Raw genomic sequence first — 17,695 nt, forward strand, 5'->3', positions numbered from 1 at the left:
ATTATTGCATGATGACTAATATTTTGAATATTATACATATTTATACACATGATAGTAGTACTAGTTACTATACAACTTCTACAGATGACCGTCATCAATAATGATGTCATTGATGTATTTTTATAATTATGGTATAAATATGCATAAATTATAGACTTGTGACGAAAATAAGATTATAATCTTTTCAAATCGTAATAAAACTAATATAAAAAGACAATATTTTTACTCTGGACCTGATATTATTTTTAAAATTCTCATTTGTTAATAAATTAATATCTTCCATTTGTTAATTTTGTTTAAAACGATTGACCACTTTACACTAGAATGTTTACTATAGACAAATATAAAAGTGACAACTTCATTTTTAATCTATAAAAACAACAATCTTACTAAAGACAAATGTTATTACAATGTTTTTTAGTACTAATTTGAAGCTATAGGGTTAGAAATAGATATTTCTAGTAATTTAAAATGCATTTTATTAATCATGACTTATTAAAAAAATTATAACAGAGAAATGTAATAAAAAAATGCAATGAAAGTTTAATTTTAATTAATCTAACTATAAACATTCAAGTCATGAAAGTAATACAGTTACCTTTACTAAAATTTCATAATTTCTACAATTAAAAAAAAAAAAAAAAAAATCTGATCACGATTTATGATGGGCATTTTCGAATATTTTAAACTATAGAATAGTATTTGAATTACTATCGAGTAGTTCGAAAAGTAGACTACCCTCGAATAGTTCGATAGTTACTATTCAATATTTCCTTTCACTATAATCACAATATTATTTTAAAACATAAATTTATACATGTATTGAGTTAATTAGTACATTTCAAGAAAAATTATTAAATCTTAAAATACACAAATCAAGCTTATATTTTATCCTCAGAAATTTAACTCTATCGGAAAAAATTGGTCAACACAAGATTAAATTGATAACAATTTTTATACATTTTCTATTCCCGTTCGTATATCTTTCCATTAAAAATATTTGTTTACTAAAAAAATACAAATACCACAATATTTACCCCTAGCAAATAAATACAAGGAAGAGACAATTATTTTATTTATTAATTTAGCTTAATGTTAATTATAGAAAGATCTTAAGGTACACCTATGTTTAACTATAATTCTTGATAATTTAGCTTTAATTTGACATTTTATATTAAAAATTGTCCAGGTTAAATTTTTTTTCTTGTAGGATAAAGGTGATTAAGATGACAAGGTTAAGCTTCTATAAATTTTCCTGTTTTTTTTTTAATAGAGTTAAGAACTAAAATTGACATGAGAACTTCGTTCATATCTTGCTTATTACTATAAATTATTTCTATATTCTTATCTTCTACGTAACAAAATATGGGGTTTTTTAAAAATTGATTTTTTTTGAGCCAAACTAAAGAGGCAAGATGATGAACATTGTTGTAAAAGAAATAGGTCTATTATGAATTTATATATTTTAAGTATTACATTCAGTATATTTAATACAGACAATTAAAATTACCTCAGCAAACTAATACCTTAAGTTTTTATGTTCAAAAATTACATTGAAACACGTTAAATAAAAATTCCTCATCACAACTAAATTCATTAGCGCTTGTGTTACTCATTAGTGAGTAATGAAATGTACCACAAGTCTTAAAAGCTAGCAAGTAGTTAATGCTATGCGAGTTTGATTTTTAATAATAATGAATTCTTTCTTTGTTCAACTTATCCCTACTTATTAGTTTACATGTAGACTAATTGATAAAACGTTATTCAATGCTAAATTTAAAGCATGTACCATACCGAACTTAATACTTATCTAATTCTTCTACAATATATTAAGATATACCTAATTGTACTTTTAACACAAATATAAATTAAACATTTTTATTACAAATATAAACTTTACTCAAAAAAAATCTTTAGTTAAAATCACTTATCTATTCATACATCTATTCATCAATCAACTATTTTAAATATTCCTATGTCATACTCTTATAATATAAGAGTATATTGGTGCATGTTAGAGCGTGTTATAAAAAATAATAGTTGAGCTTAATCATAAATAATGTGTTATCAATTATTTAAAAATTCGAAGTACATATGTACACTGAATCATTATAACTATTGATAAAAATTCAATTAGGCACCTCCAAAGTATAACAAATTATCAATGGAGTAAGTTATCATAATGACATAGTTGAGTGTTCTTAAAGCGATCAAATGATTTCCACTTTCGATTAGAAAAAATAGTGTGATAAAAACACATTTTTTTCAATTCCGAACAGTGTTAATTCGCCTTATCTAAATTAAAAACAGATAAAGTATTTGATTAGAATAAAAGTAATTGGACTGTATTGAAAAAGCAATGCAAGTTAATAGGCCCTTGTCTTTAAACATCAAGTAAATGCCTAAAATGACAATATTACATTTTTTGATATCTACATTTTATCTATTTTATTTAGAAATAAACAGTATCGAATAACTCAGTGTATGTAATGCTTGAAACTAGTTAACTCAAAGTCGTACAAGGGTGCTTTTAAAATATTTCATATATTTCTCGACTTACAAATTACTAGGTACTTTTTTAATTCATCCCTTAACCATAAACGGTATTAAAATTATTTAATTAAATGACAACACATATATTTAACTAGCCTATAAAATAAAAAATTAATTACGACTGGTAGACAACAATTTTGGACCAGTACATTAACACTTTTATACCTAGAAAGGAGAAGAAGTGCGGCCAAGAAATGATTTTGTTTAGGGCGGTAAATACTAGAGGTATTCTGACCTAACGTTTCCTTAGGTATTATTTCCGATATAAACAAATAATTTAGAACGCGTTTATATGAGCTCATTCTGATAATGGCGTTGTCAGGGTTACATCTTGTAAGGAGATATACATAAAAAAATTTTATCTTCCATATCCCTCTTCTATGAAAACGTCCATGAATTATGATTATAATATAGTGTCTATTCTTTAAAGCAGTAGTTTATAGTATATAAATCATAAGACTTACACGGGATCTATTCAACGAGTTTTAAAGGCGATTTTTCTTTTATATAATTGTTAAGCCAGTGATAATTATGTAAATAGTATATAAATTATCTATAAGTATATAGTATCTAGATTTTTTAATTATATTCGTAGGTAGCCATTTTTTTGTATCCCAAAAAAAGTTTTCTGGTTACTCCATTGAAAGTATTACAGTACTTTTTTCTTTTTTTAAATGTATTTTTCTCTTTCTTAATTTTTATTAACAAGAATAATAACAATTAATTATCAAATCAGTGCTTTTTATTATCAAATAGTACATAAAAATATAAAAAATATGAAATACAGTCTTGCATAAATATAAAATAAATGAGAAAATGATTTCACAGGCAAAATAAGCAAATATTTTTACATAAAATAATATTATTGCATAAACTAACTGCACAATATGTTTAAAAAATAAATATTTTGAAAAAATCTAATTAACTTGTTAAATAATAAATAATTAATTAACTGTTGCTAATAATTTTGACAATGGTTGCAAAGTTAGTTGTGGTAAATTTTTTCAATGAAAAATATTTTATATCATATCAATAAAAATGGAATGACTTAAATTTTTTTTAATGATTTTATATCATACAGTTTTAAAAATATATTTCTTGTACATTTTTCGATATTATTATACTTTTTTAAAAAAAAATATTTATAACTTTTATTAAGTATATTTTATAAAACTAAACTACTCCAATAAATAAGCATGATATTTTATTAATTATACAAACTTGTTTATCGAAAAGTAATTTATCAATTTAAAAAGTTGTTAACATTAAAATCAATTTTTCTTTTCAATTTTTATTGATTTAGAAAGTCAAATTAATAACAAAATAACATTATAGCCACTATTAACTACAAGTTGTACTTTTTAAATATAATAATAATATTATATACCCTTTTGAGAACTTAAAACTAAAACCTAATAATTAAATTATTTTTAGGAATAAAATGAAAGGGTTCTGCTAAATATTAAGCTTTTTAATTAATGACGAAAATATGTCTTGTGGTAGGTTTATGAAGTAAAAAAAAAAAATTATTTTTCACGGTACGTGAATACAGCATCAACAATAAAGACTATGCCGTTTATAACTGACAACCAAGCCTTGGTCATTCCTGTGCTAACATAGGAAGAGGAATTTCCTATCCAGTAGTTATTGAAGAACTTATAGGACAAAACTCCAGAAAGAATGTATAAAGCCGCACCAATCAAAACAAACAGCATATCCTGTTAAAAAATTATAAAATCTGACTACACAAATGAATTTTGATAAACTAAAAACTTAATATGATTAACTTTTTAATTCTAAATATATAGTGCTCATCACTATCACAAATGATTTAAATTCAAAAACTTAATTAATATTACATTTGTTTCCTTAACGCATATTTAATACCATATACAGGGTGGCCCACCACTCACTGACAAATTAAATAACTTTTGATCCAGTTAATATTTTTAGCTGATTTTTTTTTTAAATAATAGTTATACGTTAGGTCCATAGCTATATCTCAATAATTAATTTTTTTACATTTTATTAAAAATATTAATTATTTTTAAATTTTAAATAAAATGTAAAAAAAAAATCTAAGATAGCTATTTTGTAGAGTAGAATTTAAGAAAAATTTTAGTAAAAAAATATCTTATTAATATTCAGTAGTAAATATTCTGTAGCGTTTTGAAGTTTGTGAAAATTTGAATTTTCATGTACTATTTTACGGTATTAAACATTGAAATACGTATTGAGAAAAGGACAGAAGAAAACGCTATCTTTTCAATATACTTTTGAATGAGAGTGATAAGTAATAATTGCCTTATCTAATTTCTTATCATGGTATTTATGCCAAGTTTGTAATGTATACACACTATCATCATATGTATACACAGTAATCATGAAAAGATAGCGTTTTCTTCTGTCCTTTTCTCAATACGTATTTCAATGTTTAATACCGTAAAATAGTACATGAAAATTCAAATTTTCACAAACTTCAAAACGCTACAGAATATTTACTACTGAATATTAATAAGATATTTTTTTACTAAAATTTTTCTTAAATTCTACTCTACAAAATAGCTATCTTAGATTTTTTTTTTACATTTTATTTAAAATTTAAAAATAATTAATATTTTTAATAAAATGTAAAAAAATTAATTATTGAGATATAGCTATGGACCTAACGTATAACTATTATTTAAAAAAAAAATCAGCTAAAAATATTAACTGGATCAAAAGTTATTTTAGTTGTCAGTGAGTGGTGGGCCACCCTGTATTTTAATTACTCTATACACCCAAATTATTGTGTAAACCCTCTTTTTTAGTCAAATTAACGATCAATGTTTGTTTTATTATTTTTAAATTAAAATGCGAATCCCGCATTTTATTGAATTGAGAAACCTAGTATTAATACCTTTTACATATATTTTTACACACATTTAAAAATAAATTTTAAATATATAAAAATATACATTTTAATGAATAATAGTATGAGATGTCCTTCTTTTATTAGACCATTATTCTAATGTAATTTGGAATCATTTATTCATTTTAAGATAAATCTTCCATTAGTAAATATAAGCAGTAGCCGCTTAGAGCACTAAATTTTATCATTTAATAATCATACAAATACCTATATACAATTTATATTTAGAAATCACTTTTGGTTTTTATAACAAACAAAATTTTATACAATTTATACCAATTTTAATTTATATCATGTAAATTATAATTAAGTGGAACGAGGACGCTAGAANCTTAGAGCACTAAATTTTATCATTTAATAATCATACAAATACCTATATACAATTTATATTTAGAAATCACTTTTGGTTTTTATAACAAACAAAATTTTATACAATTTATACCAATTTTAATTTATATCATGTAAATTATAATTAAGTGGAACGAGGACGCTAGAACTACTTTTTACTATTGGGAGATAAATAGTATTGACTAAAAATCAATCCCCTAGATTGTTAGAAAACTAAAAATAAGGTAAAGCTATTTTTATTTTTTTTTATTTTTAGAGACCGTATAAAAAATCCAGTAATTTATAAACATTACATTTGATAATGCATACTATTTTTTATTATATTATTAACAATTATTGATAATATGCTATCAATCTTAGTTAATAGGATTGATTATAATTTATTTTATTTGTTTTAATAAATAAAAAAAATTACCAAATCATAAACTCGGAAAAAATTTAGTACAATTAATTGGATATTTGAAATATTTTAAGCAGATTAACTTATATTAAATTATAAACTTAAATTGACAAGTGTATAAATGAAGTACTGAATAAAAAACAAATTTTATCTTTGCCAAAAACTTGATTGAAATTTTACATTTTGATATTTTTTAGGCCGCAATTGATAATATAGTAGCAGTAAGCATAATATTATGGGATAATTACAAATACTAAAATAATAAACAATTTTTTTTAAATCAAATTATTAAAGAAAATTTTATAACTTAACCCAGGATTTTAACAATTATTATTTTTTTTAGCTATAATTTTTTTTATTGGATTTAATTTTATCTCGCGTATTTTGATTATGGAAAAACTGCCCATCCTTTACCTGTTACCGGCGCAACTAAAATGATAGTATAAGTAATAAATATTTAATTTTTCACAATAAAAAAAAAATATTTTATGAAATTATTTTAAAATGTTTATTGAAGTTTTAACATTCAAGGAAATAGGTCATCATTTTTATTTCAATTCTATGAAAAACTAAATTTTTGTAATATCACTTATATTACTTGTATTTAGATGCCTTAATGAATATTAATGTAATTACTGATTTCTCATTTCTATTTTAATTATACAGTTATTTTATCTTTCAAAACTTACCAATTTTGAACTTATTGGTGTTCCAGTAAATATACCAATAAGTATACCAGCCAAAATGATCACATATCCAACATACGTTCCCGTTATGATCATAATTTCTCCGTTTTCACCACCATTAGGAAAACTGTAGTAATGCAACACAAAGATGATCAATGTCAAAGCCTATTAAAGCAAATCTGTTATTTCTTGATCATATTTAACAGAGATATACATAATAAAATTATGATTATAAATAGATCCGCATTAAAGAAAAAACAGCGAGATCCATGGCTCTCGCATCTCAAATTTTAGTTTTACTTGAAAATTAATTTATTAAATTAAAAATGTGTGTAATTAATAGGATTTTATCTGAAATGTGTTTATAAATATTTATACTACATTTAAACAATAATGAGCAAAGACAGTGTAAACATATTGGTCATATGCGAAGAAGTTCAAGAGACACTTCGTCAATAAAAATGTTTCATCAAGCTAATTTTCTGGTAACTCAGTATATAAAATTTAAGATTCCGAGGCGTCGGACCCTAAACACATAATTCGATTTTGATAATGAATCATTAAACTATTTTAAATAGTGAACTATTTGTAAGAATAAGTTGCCAAATAAAAACTTTAATTATTCTAATTCCCCATTTATTGATGTGGTGTTATTGTAACCATGAAAACATTTTATTTAAAAAAAAAACCCTATTAATATTTTAGCATGACATGTCGTTTTTATAGGTAAAACAAAAACTTCAGAGGTCAACTACCCAAAAGCTTTTATGTTGAAAAAAATGAAATCGTTTAATAATAAATTTTATAGCATTTTTCGAAAATTTAGCTTGATTTAACTCAAGCTTCGCATAATGAAAATTCTAAGGTTAACAAATAAATATAAGAACTATAATATAACAAATATTGTTTCATTTTGAAATGATCGTAACAACAATTACAGTTACTTAAAGCAACTAAAAGGAAACGAAATACAGAGAACGAGATCAATTATTGCTTGTAAACGTTTTTTTCAACAACAGACACTTCATGATAACAATTAAAATATACAGAATGCATTTATAACTTATGATGTAATTAAAAACAATTCATCATAAAGTATTTTCATTATACTTCTGTATAAACCGTAGGTAGCAATGAGTGTTTTGACAGTTGACAAACTATCTAAATTCTTAGATGGTTTCAACACATCCTAATTTAGATCTAATAACTTACTTTTTTAAATTAAAACTAACATTATTTTCTGGTATGCAGTAATATAAAGATCTAGGTACAGTAACATAATTTCTTAAAATTGCTCATAATAGTTTAAAACTTTTTAATTTCGTATTTAATCAAACATCGGAGGGTCATTCCTAGAATGAGTTAAAGGGTATGGTCATACCATTCCCCAGTATAAATTTTATAGTTTCACTCACTAAATTTTAAACGAACTTATTAAAAAAATATACATATGGCTTGAATATACACTGTAATAAATGATACAAAATTCCCATACGTAATTATGATGTTTTTAATATACATTTTCTACACATTTTTTTTTACATTTCATGCGTTGTAAACTTCCAGTATTTTATACGACAATTCTAATTTTTTTATTAAGAGTATCTATATAATTTTTTTTTTTTTTGATAGTCATACACCTTTAAGTAATTATTAAACGTATTAACATAAAAACGGGTTCTAAACATTTTCATTTAACTTTTTATAAAAATGGAAAAATAGTGTTTCAGTTTTACTTATAGTTAAACTTACAATTTCCAAAAATTTGATGATAGTAAGTTTTGAAAGAGCCATTTTATTTTTCAATTTGAACCTCTAAAAATTCTGTGAAAGTTATTCAAAATCTGTCAACAAAAATGTTTAAAAGTTAAATAAATAGTTCAGGATAATATATTCTAAGCTAAACACTCAATTAAAAAAAAATTCTTTAACAATTTAAAATTACTTCTATTAAGTAATAAAATATTTCTAATCATCGAAATTGTAACTTTAGACTAAGCATTATCATTATAAAATAAAATAATAGTACTATACAATTAAAATACCTAATATTTATATCAATTAAGCCTTAAAATTTAATAGGTCTATTTGTTGTGCCAGTAGCAATATGAATCATTCTTATACTAATAAATAAGCATGTTACATCAAAATCTATACAATAACAATATTAGTTAATGGTAACTATTTATTTTTGTGGCTTTTGATCGATATTGACATGGCCATAACAATTACAACGATGATAAGCACGACAATATCGTTATGCATGCTTCATTTTTATTTATCAAGAATCAATATATTTTTTTATTAAAAACACGTTGGTAAAAATTTTAAATTATAAACATTTTTTTTATTATTTCATATATATCCGCTATGGCTTTGATTAAATAAGTACCTGTATATAGTATTGNTAAATCAATATATTTTTTTATTAAAAACACGTTGGTAAATATTTTAAATTATAAACATTTTTTTTATTATTTCATATATATCCGCTATGGCTTTGATTAAATAAGTACCTGTATATAGTATTTAACAATTGTATTAAAGTGCAATCAACCGAGGTATAACATAACTTATACACTGAGATTATAATATTGATTAACCAATAGATTATTATAAATCATTAAAATATTAATAAATTACAATGAAATGACATATTAATCATTTATATAAAAAATGTTTTCTCTACTGATTCAGTTAGTGGCATACATTCTGATACGAAATGCGTACATTCAAATATGATTTAGGGAGAGTGTTTAAAAAAATATATTCACATAAAACACTTCCTCAACTTTTATTGTATATTATATATAAAATAATATTTAGTTTTAATTACTACCTTTTGTATGATTTCAAACTACGCATAAATGTTTATAATTACTATATCAAATAAAATGCTTTGAATACCTCAATCATTGTCGAATAGTTATTATTAAATATGATAATAACAACAAAAAGTAGTCATAATAATTGGACAATATAGACTATTTGGTATGTGTCTATGCTGCAATCGTTATCTTTTTTTCATCTTTGATAAATGATATTTCATTTCCGTGTATACATTAAATGTTATAAATGGGTATATTTAAAAATCTTGTAGATAAACAAGAATATAAAATAATCAAGTCTATTGAATGAATATAATTTTATATTTTTATGTTTAAAAATGGTATGAATAATGCATTGTTAACAAAACACTAAGTAATTAGTACTTATTATATATTAATATTATAATATAAATCAATTGATAACATTAAATTATCATATTCGAATACTTAAATTTAAGAGCGTAACAATGAATTATGTAATATTAAAAAAAACTACTAAAAAAAGTTATTTGGCTCTGGAGGAATTTGAAAATGAAACCTCCCCGTATGTATGCCACTGATTTTCAATAAGAAAGTCAATTGGTTATATTATAAAAATATAACCGATTTTTTACTTAGCAATATTAATGAAACTCAAAAATTAATCTTACTTGTATGATTTAATAGGAATGTCAATTCTTTGCTTTACATTATTTAGCATAGATAGCCACGTTTTTTCGGGAAATTTGAGCATTCAGAAAATACTTGTATATAAGTTGTATGTTAATTAATTAATGATAACTGTTCGGAACAATAGGAGCCAAAAATATCAAAAACGTATTAATCTATACTTTATTACAACTTTCAATGAAAAAAGTATTATTATGAAATAAAATTGATTAGAATATAATTTGAAAACATAAAAGAACTATCAAGTTTTAATTTATACTAATATTTGACAAATGTGATTTAAAATAAAGCTAAATGTTCACTGCAAAAATATTTTATTGTAAATATCGAGTAAAATTGTTAGGGGTTATTCGTAGGGATGAAAAGTACAGATAATCTTATTTAATTAAAATATTAATATTAATTATAANTAGGGGTTAGTCGTAGGGATGAAAAGTACAGATAATCTTATTTAATTAAAATATTAATATTAATTATAATAATATTATATATTTAAACCCATGTATTGAAACTCAAATATTTTAAGAATATTTCATTAAATACATATTCAATTATACTAAATATAAATTGATACAGTAATAAATCCAATTGTTTCATTATCCTCGAGAATAATGATAATATTTTGATTTTTAATTACTTTACTAAAAAATGAATTAACTTAAATTATATTGGTAGACTCGTGAATTAAAATAGTCTAATAATTACATAAAATGACCAATAATGTTTATTAAGTAAATGATGTAAACATTAAATAAATAAAAAATACTCACCAAAACAGGCTTGTGTACAGCAACAATGTCGGGTACAGAATATCAGTTGATTTTGACGGTTGGCGGCGCCGAAGTCTACGATGTAATATATTGTTATTAGTTTGACCTACAGGGTGAATTAGTAAGTGTCGACATTTCATGTCAAAATTGAATTTTTTTTGATATAAAATTGGTGGATTTACTCATACACCAATGTTTACTCCTAGTTTATATCATAAATAATACAGCCAGAATATATTATTCTGTAAATGTAACATTTTTTAAATTTTCAAACAATTTTTTAACTATCTAGGAGAAAGAATTATTAAATAAATGTATTAACCAAGCTCTTGTTCGAAATCATCCCCGAGCGGACGTAGGGGTCACGCCTTTTAACTATTTATTCGTTTTAATTGAGGTTTTTTAAGTAATGAAAATACTACAGAAAAAAAAGTTAAAGCTACATAATTTTTTACCCCTCCTAATTTTTAGGTTCAAATGGGGACTGCTCGTTTTATTTTATTTACAATGCAATCAATATTGTATTTCGATGGTTCATCACAAACCTAATAACTATTTTATGTTCAATAACTCATTCCATGACACTACAAGACACCCTATATAAGGGTATACATGCTTATACATATACGAGAGCACCAAAAGGAACAACAACATTACTGTAAGACGTAAAAAAGACCAACTGTTGTTATTAGTATCTGCGGGGGTGGAGAATTTCATGGAAGAATAATTTCTATTTAATGTACATGAAGTCGGATTTTTATTAATTGTTGTCAACACTTGCTAAGCATTTTATAATATTAATAATTATAATTACCCGAAGTAATTATTTTATTTTAGTTTAGCAAACAAACAATATATATTATTCAATGGATATTTTTATGACATTCTCGAAGAAGAAACTATCAGATCCTATATTCATCTCTCCTAAAAGTGGAATAACGTTTCCAAAACAAGTAGACATAGTACAATTCTTCATAATTTTCATGCACAATATTACTCTAGTTACCTATATTTAACCTTTAAATATTTTTTAACTTTATTTTTCTATAAACTTATACGATATTCACGAACATTATAATGCTTGAATAATAACAATTTTGAAAAAGATTAGCAAAAAAAATTATGTTTATATAAAAATGCTGCCCTTGTCGTTTACACACATGATGATTTCTAATTTTCAGATTTTAAAACAATACCTTTAAAGTACTGGATTAAAATTTTGATTGGTAATTATAGCTTTATAAATGCGACAAAATAATCTATATTATTCACATATAGATTATATATATATAGAGCACATATAGAGCGAAACTAAGTTTTTTTGGGGAGGAAGCGCAAGATATATTATTGTTAATACTATATTTATCGGGTACCAAATTGTTGATATCGTAAAAAAATTGTACATTTTTGAAATTGGTCAAATTTTTAAATTAGTGTGCGTGCCCATATCTAGACAAATTTTGGTGGCATAAGTGGTTTATTGTAAAATATTTTCCATGAAAAATTATTCCTAAATTTAATTTGTTCTAGAAATAAATATACTACGATTATCAATTTCTTGTAAGATTTTTATGGGTTTAGTTTATAAATAAATTTGTTTAGTGGTGACCTTTCATCTGTGAAATCCAAATAACTAATACGAAACTATATAAAAGAATAATACAATTATAATTGAAGACCTTTTCATAATGACTTTTCAAACTATAATCATCCATCAGACTTCACTAAACTTGTTTAAGTTAGGTGGCGATTTTAAAATTGATCTAAATTTAGCTTTACACTTTACTTGAGGTTTTTAATTAAAAATTGTTAAATCGGTATTTATACATTTTATCCCTTTTCAATTTTTAATCTCTGTGCAGTAGCACTGTTAAGTAATATAATATTTTTCTTAATATAAATTTTGGTTTTCTTAACAATTTATTTTAATATATATTTTAAATACATGGACAATTTGAGTAATGATTTTATTTATTAATTAAAATAATATTGGTATCCTTGGAACAATCAGGTTTTGTTACAATTAAAAAATACAGATGGAAAATACACAATGATTGGTTACAATAAAAAAATTATAATTATACAATAATAAGTCATTAAAATAAATTTTATTTTTTTCCGATTAAGTTTCATGAATCTAGAATTTATCAATTAGATGCCTGTTCATTATTATCATATCGAATTTGACCATTGTTCAATGTAGTAATACCTAATCCATATAAATGACCACAGTATTTTTTACTATCAATCATTCCTTCAAAGTACATATCTCTAATTTTAAAAAAAGCCATGCCAGTCAACAATGAATCACTACCAGCTTGATGTTGGGGGCCTATTCTTTTTAGCTCCAACTGATCAGCAACTTCTTGTAAACCACCTTTTAAATTTTTGCAACTTTTCATTAAATACTTAATGTCATAAACACATGGGAAATACAATGAGAACATATCAAAAAACTCAGATTCTTCTTGAGGTAATTTCTCATCAGTCAGTACTTTGACTAGATATCCAAAATCAAAACTGCTATGGAATGTCATCCATTTAATATTATCCATCAGCACTAAACCTGATGTAATTATATATTCAGCAAAAACCAATGGTTCAATACCATGCTCTTCATGTTTCTTAAATTGAATTCTAAAATATAAAGTAAATTCTACAACTAAAATACAAATAAATTTTTAATTAAAATATTCATTACCTGGAATTAGTTAATAATTCTATACTGTCTTGAGCATACATATCTTCTGATAAATTGAACTTAAAATTGAATTGCCATGTTGTATATGGACCTGTAGGAGTCTTACCATCTTCATCAAAAAAAGAAAGCCCTAGTTGAATAATTCGCAGTAAATCTACATTACAACGAAGTAGCTGGTATAAATAATCAGCAGTAGTTTTGAAATCACCAATTGGGCGGGCAACAACTCCAGGAAATTCAGTATCCATAGCTACATAACAATATTTTGGCAACAATTTCCGTATTGAGGCAAATTCTTCTTCTAGATTATGGGCCCAAACATCTTTGATCCCACAATCAGATCCTATTCCTGGTTTGTTGTCAGAATCTCGCTCTTTTATTTCTTTTATGGGAGTTTGACTATTTGCAGGCATATTGCTAACAATCTTTTTTCCTAAATTGTCTATAACGTATGAAGCCCAATTGGGATTATTTTCGTTAGAAATAGTTAAAATATTATCATTGCTTTCTAAATCAGATGACTGGTCAACAAATAATGTTCGCCTAACTGTATTACGTGCTTCTGAATTAAATTCTGTTTGTTGTTCTTCTCTATTTTTCGCCCAGATTGTTTTTAACTGTCTTAAATTCTCAATTGTATCATCAACAGTTGCACTTTTCATTGGAATTGTTTTAACTCAAAATATGACCCAATAAGTCAAATAGTAGTTTCAGTGAGTAAGACTAAAAAATAAAATTAAAAATTCTATTTCTATTTTATTTATTGAATATTTGTTATTCTTAAATTAAGATATCTGTTTATGAAATAACATATGTAAAAAATTTTATGTAAATATGATAGTCTAAATTTGTAATATATATAAATTAATAAAAGATAAAATTAAGAGTCAATGAAGCAGAAATTAAAGAGTCTTTTACCATTCACAACTCTCAAAAAAGGTTTCTGTTAAAATTTGTTCAAAATTTAGACATTTTATAGATACACGAAACACTACAAATTAGTGATGGAAATAATCTCAACTATCTAGATATGGGAATGTTCATATTTTGAAATCAAATGTTTATTTACCCGAACTATTTTGAATATCAACGGTTTCATATAAAAAATCCAGTTCTTAGTTTGATATTATAAATTATTTTTTTATTGTATATAATTAATAAATTTAAATAACAACTATAACCATTATATTTGTACAATAAAATTAACAATTAATCTATTATAAATCACGAAAGTTATTATTTTTTACTTCTTCTATTCATTTAAATTACATAATATTTATTCAATTTCAATATTATTGTTTGTTAAAATTTTAAGTTAAAATCTATTTTTTGATATCCACAGATCCGAACGATAAATAAACATTGAATGATATGGATCTGGGGTCCAGATTACCTGGATTTCTTTTAAATCTGGATCAATATTTTATTCCTATTAACAATGTTGTAGCATAAATAAACTTCTTTGTATGTTTCTACTTAAATTCCACAGCCTTATCATGACAAATTTAAATATCAAAGTCATTAAACAATCAATAAATTACAACACTGGTTATATTATTACATAATACAATTTAATACACAAATTTAAATTATTTTAAGAGAAACGGTCATACATTGAAGTAAGTTTTAAAAAAACTGAAAACTAAAGCATATAAAGCATAACACTTAATGTAAGAATATACAAAGTTATCGCTAACTATGTCTCATATAATATTTTTAAAAATACAAGTGTTCTAAACAATTTTTTTTTAAAATTATTATGGATCTATGAGCTGTTTCAAAAGAAAAATTAGATTTCTATCATCATCCCTTATACTTAGAACTTGTAACAACTTTAAGAGATTTTCAAATGGCAACTCCATATTATTTTTATATATTTTTGTTTTCCATGAAAAAAAAAAAAAAAATTATGAATTTTAAACAAGATACGCTACTTTAAAATTTACGATATTTGATGAAAAAATTCAGTTGTTTTTCCAACACAGTCACATTACTATTTTATGTATCAATAAAAGCTACCGGTTTACTGTGTCAATGCACGTAGTCCGAATAACTAAGGTAAGCTTGGTATAATTTATTATAAAACTGGTAACGCTTATCGATTAATGACCTATAACATTCGAGTCTGTTATAATTTTTTCTTAAACCCTAAACTTTAGAGAGCTATGGAGCACTTAATATTAAATAAAATAAAATATTTTTTTAAAAAAACATTGTTTTTTATTAAACTTAATTTAATGGTGTAAAAAAAAATTGGTTGCCATTTGAAAATATAAAGTTGATACAAGTTTTAAGCATAAGGGATTATGGTAAAAATTTAAATTTTCTTATGAAACACCTCATCAAAGATCCATGATTAAAAAAAAATTATTTATAACACTTGTGTTTTTAAAGATATTACATGAGACATAGTTAGCCGATCACCCTGTATATTAAATATCTATGTTTTCAAAACCTGATAATTAAAAAAAAAATTATGTATTAAATAGATAAAACATGACCTACTAATCCAAATGTTTTTTTAAAGGTGAAATTCCTTTAATTTAATACCAATAAAAAGATATTTAAATTTAATTTGTCTATTTAAGGAAAAGAGTTCTAAAATAATAATACTTATTTAATCGAATAAACCTTAAATATAACACTCAATAGTTTTATAGTATCAAGACATAAAAATGTATAAAACTTACATAATATGTAAATTTTATAGATTTTTTTAGTAAACCGCATATTATGTTGTTTCTTAAAAATGTATTGTATTCTGGATATATTTTATTTATAAATTAATTATAGAAATAAACTAATGAAATTACTACTTCAGAAATTCATATAAGCTTTTACTTGACAAAATAGAATAATTAAAGGTAACTATATTTCAAGTTTAAATAATAATGGATTACCTATTATAAAAGCATATTTTTGAAACTATTCTTAGTTTTTGAGTTTTTTTTCTTACGTTTGATTTGATACAAAACTTTTGTTTATATCTAAAATAAATATTAACTAAATTAGATTTTTTGTGTAAATTTAAGCATTTATAACTTAAACATTACATTAAATAAATTACTAGAATAAATATCTCAATTAACCAACTAACATTATTAAAATTAAAATACCAAAGTTAGACAATAAAAATTCGATTTTTCTTCTGTAATTTGAGCATTAAACAATATAATAGAAAACTAAACTACTTAAACTAATAGAATTTTATGGCCACACAACCAAAAAAAATATCTTATCCTTTGAGTGTAAATCTGAGATAAGAACTTAGTACTTACTAATACGAGACGACTTTGATCAAAATAAAATGGCGTAAAGTATTAAAAATTAAAAAGTACCTATAGAAAGAACTCAAAACAATTAAAAACTAAATTTTAAATTAAAATAGTTAACTTTTTGTTCAAATTATTGCGATTTCTGTAAAATCAAAACAATGATTATAACACTGATAACAAATATGCATAGATTTATCCATGCATAAATTTTAATGTTACATTCCATGAAATTAATTTTTGACATAATTTTAGAGATCTATATTTTGTATTGGCGATTCTTTTATATTTTACAAAAATGTTTTGTTTTTAATTATCAACATATTTATTTATTTTAATGTAATAAATAAACAGTTTGTCTTACCATGTTAGAATTCTAACATAAAACATTATAAATCAATATTAAAAAGCGTCATAGACAGAATGAGCGTGAATTCAAATAGAAGGATAGGTCTCCAGAAGCCTTATGGCATTATATTAGTTTATAATTCGTTGTATATGAAATATTTTTATCACCAAACATTATTTATCCACCTTTACTTAAATAAATTTTGAAT

The 17,695-nt window shown here is 23.5% G+C and overlaps 2 protein-coding genes across 3 annotated transcripts; both read right to left on the reverse strand.

The window, feature by feature from the left end:
- Positions 1–3,277: 3,277 nt before the first annotated feature.
- Positions 3,278–11,319, reverse strand: LOC126904098 (uncharacterized). The gene is made up of 4 exons (XM_050682821.1): positions 11,166–11,319; positions 8,651–8,742; positions 6,902–7,063; positions 3,278–4,271 (listed from the first exon to the last, which is right to left on the reverse strand). Exons 2-4 carry the CDS (start codon positions 8,690–8,692, stop codon positions 4,080–4,082), a joined length of 396 nt encoding a protein of 131 aa, XP_050538778.1. The 5' UTR covers positions 8,693–8,742; positions 11,166–11,319; the 3' UTR covers positions 3,278–4,079.
- Positions 11,320–13,104: 1,785 nt separating this feature from the next.
- LOC126904073 (CCR4-NOT transcription complex subunit 7-like) lies at positions 13,105–17,300 on the reverse strand. 2 transcript variants are annotated; one of them, XM_050682726.1, is made up of 4 exons: positions 17,145–17,294; positions 16,767–16,853; positions 13,867–14,589; positions 13,106–13,802 (listed from the first exon to the last, which is right to left on the reverse strand). In XM_050682726.1, the coding sequence occupies exons 3-4, from the start codon at positions 14,526–14,528 to the stop codon at positions 13,313–13,315; spliced, it is 1,152 nt and encodes a 383-aa protein (XP_050538683.1). In that variant the 5' UTR covers positions 14,529–14,589; positions 16,767–16,853; positions 17,145–17,294; the 3' UTR covers positions 13,106–13,312. The 2 variants fall into 2 exon arrangements, with proteins under 2 accessions (XP_050538684.1, XP_050538683.1); XM_050682727.1 differs by lacking the exon at positions 16,767–16,853 and having other exon boundaries at positions 13,105–13,802; positions 17,145–17,300.
- Positions 17,301–17,695: the final 395 nt, after the last annotated feature.

Source organism: Daktulosphaira vitifoliae, unplaced genomic scaffold, assembly GCF_025091365.1.
Source record: "Daktulosphaira vitifoliae isolate Bord-2020 unplaced genomic scaffold, ASM2509136v1 Scaffold_4, whole genome shotgun sequence".
NCBI classification, from domain to species: Eukaryota; Metazoa; Arthropoda; class Insecta; order Hemiptera; family Phylloxeridae; genus Daktulosphaira; species Daktulosphaira vitifoliae.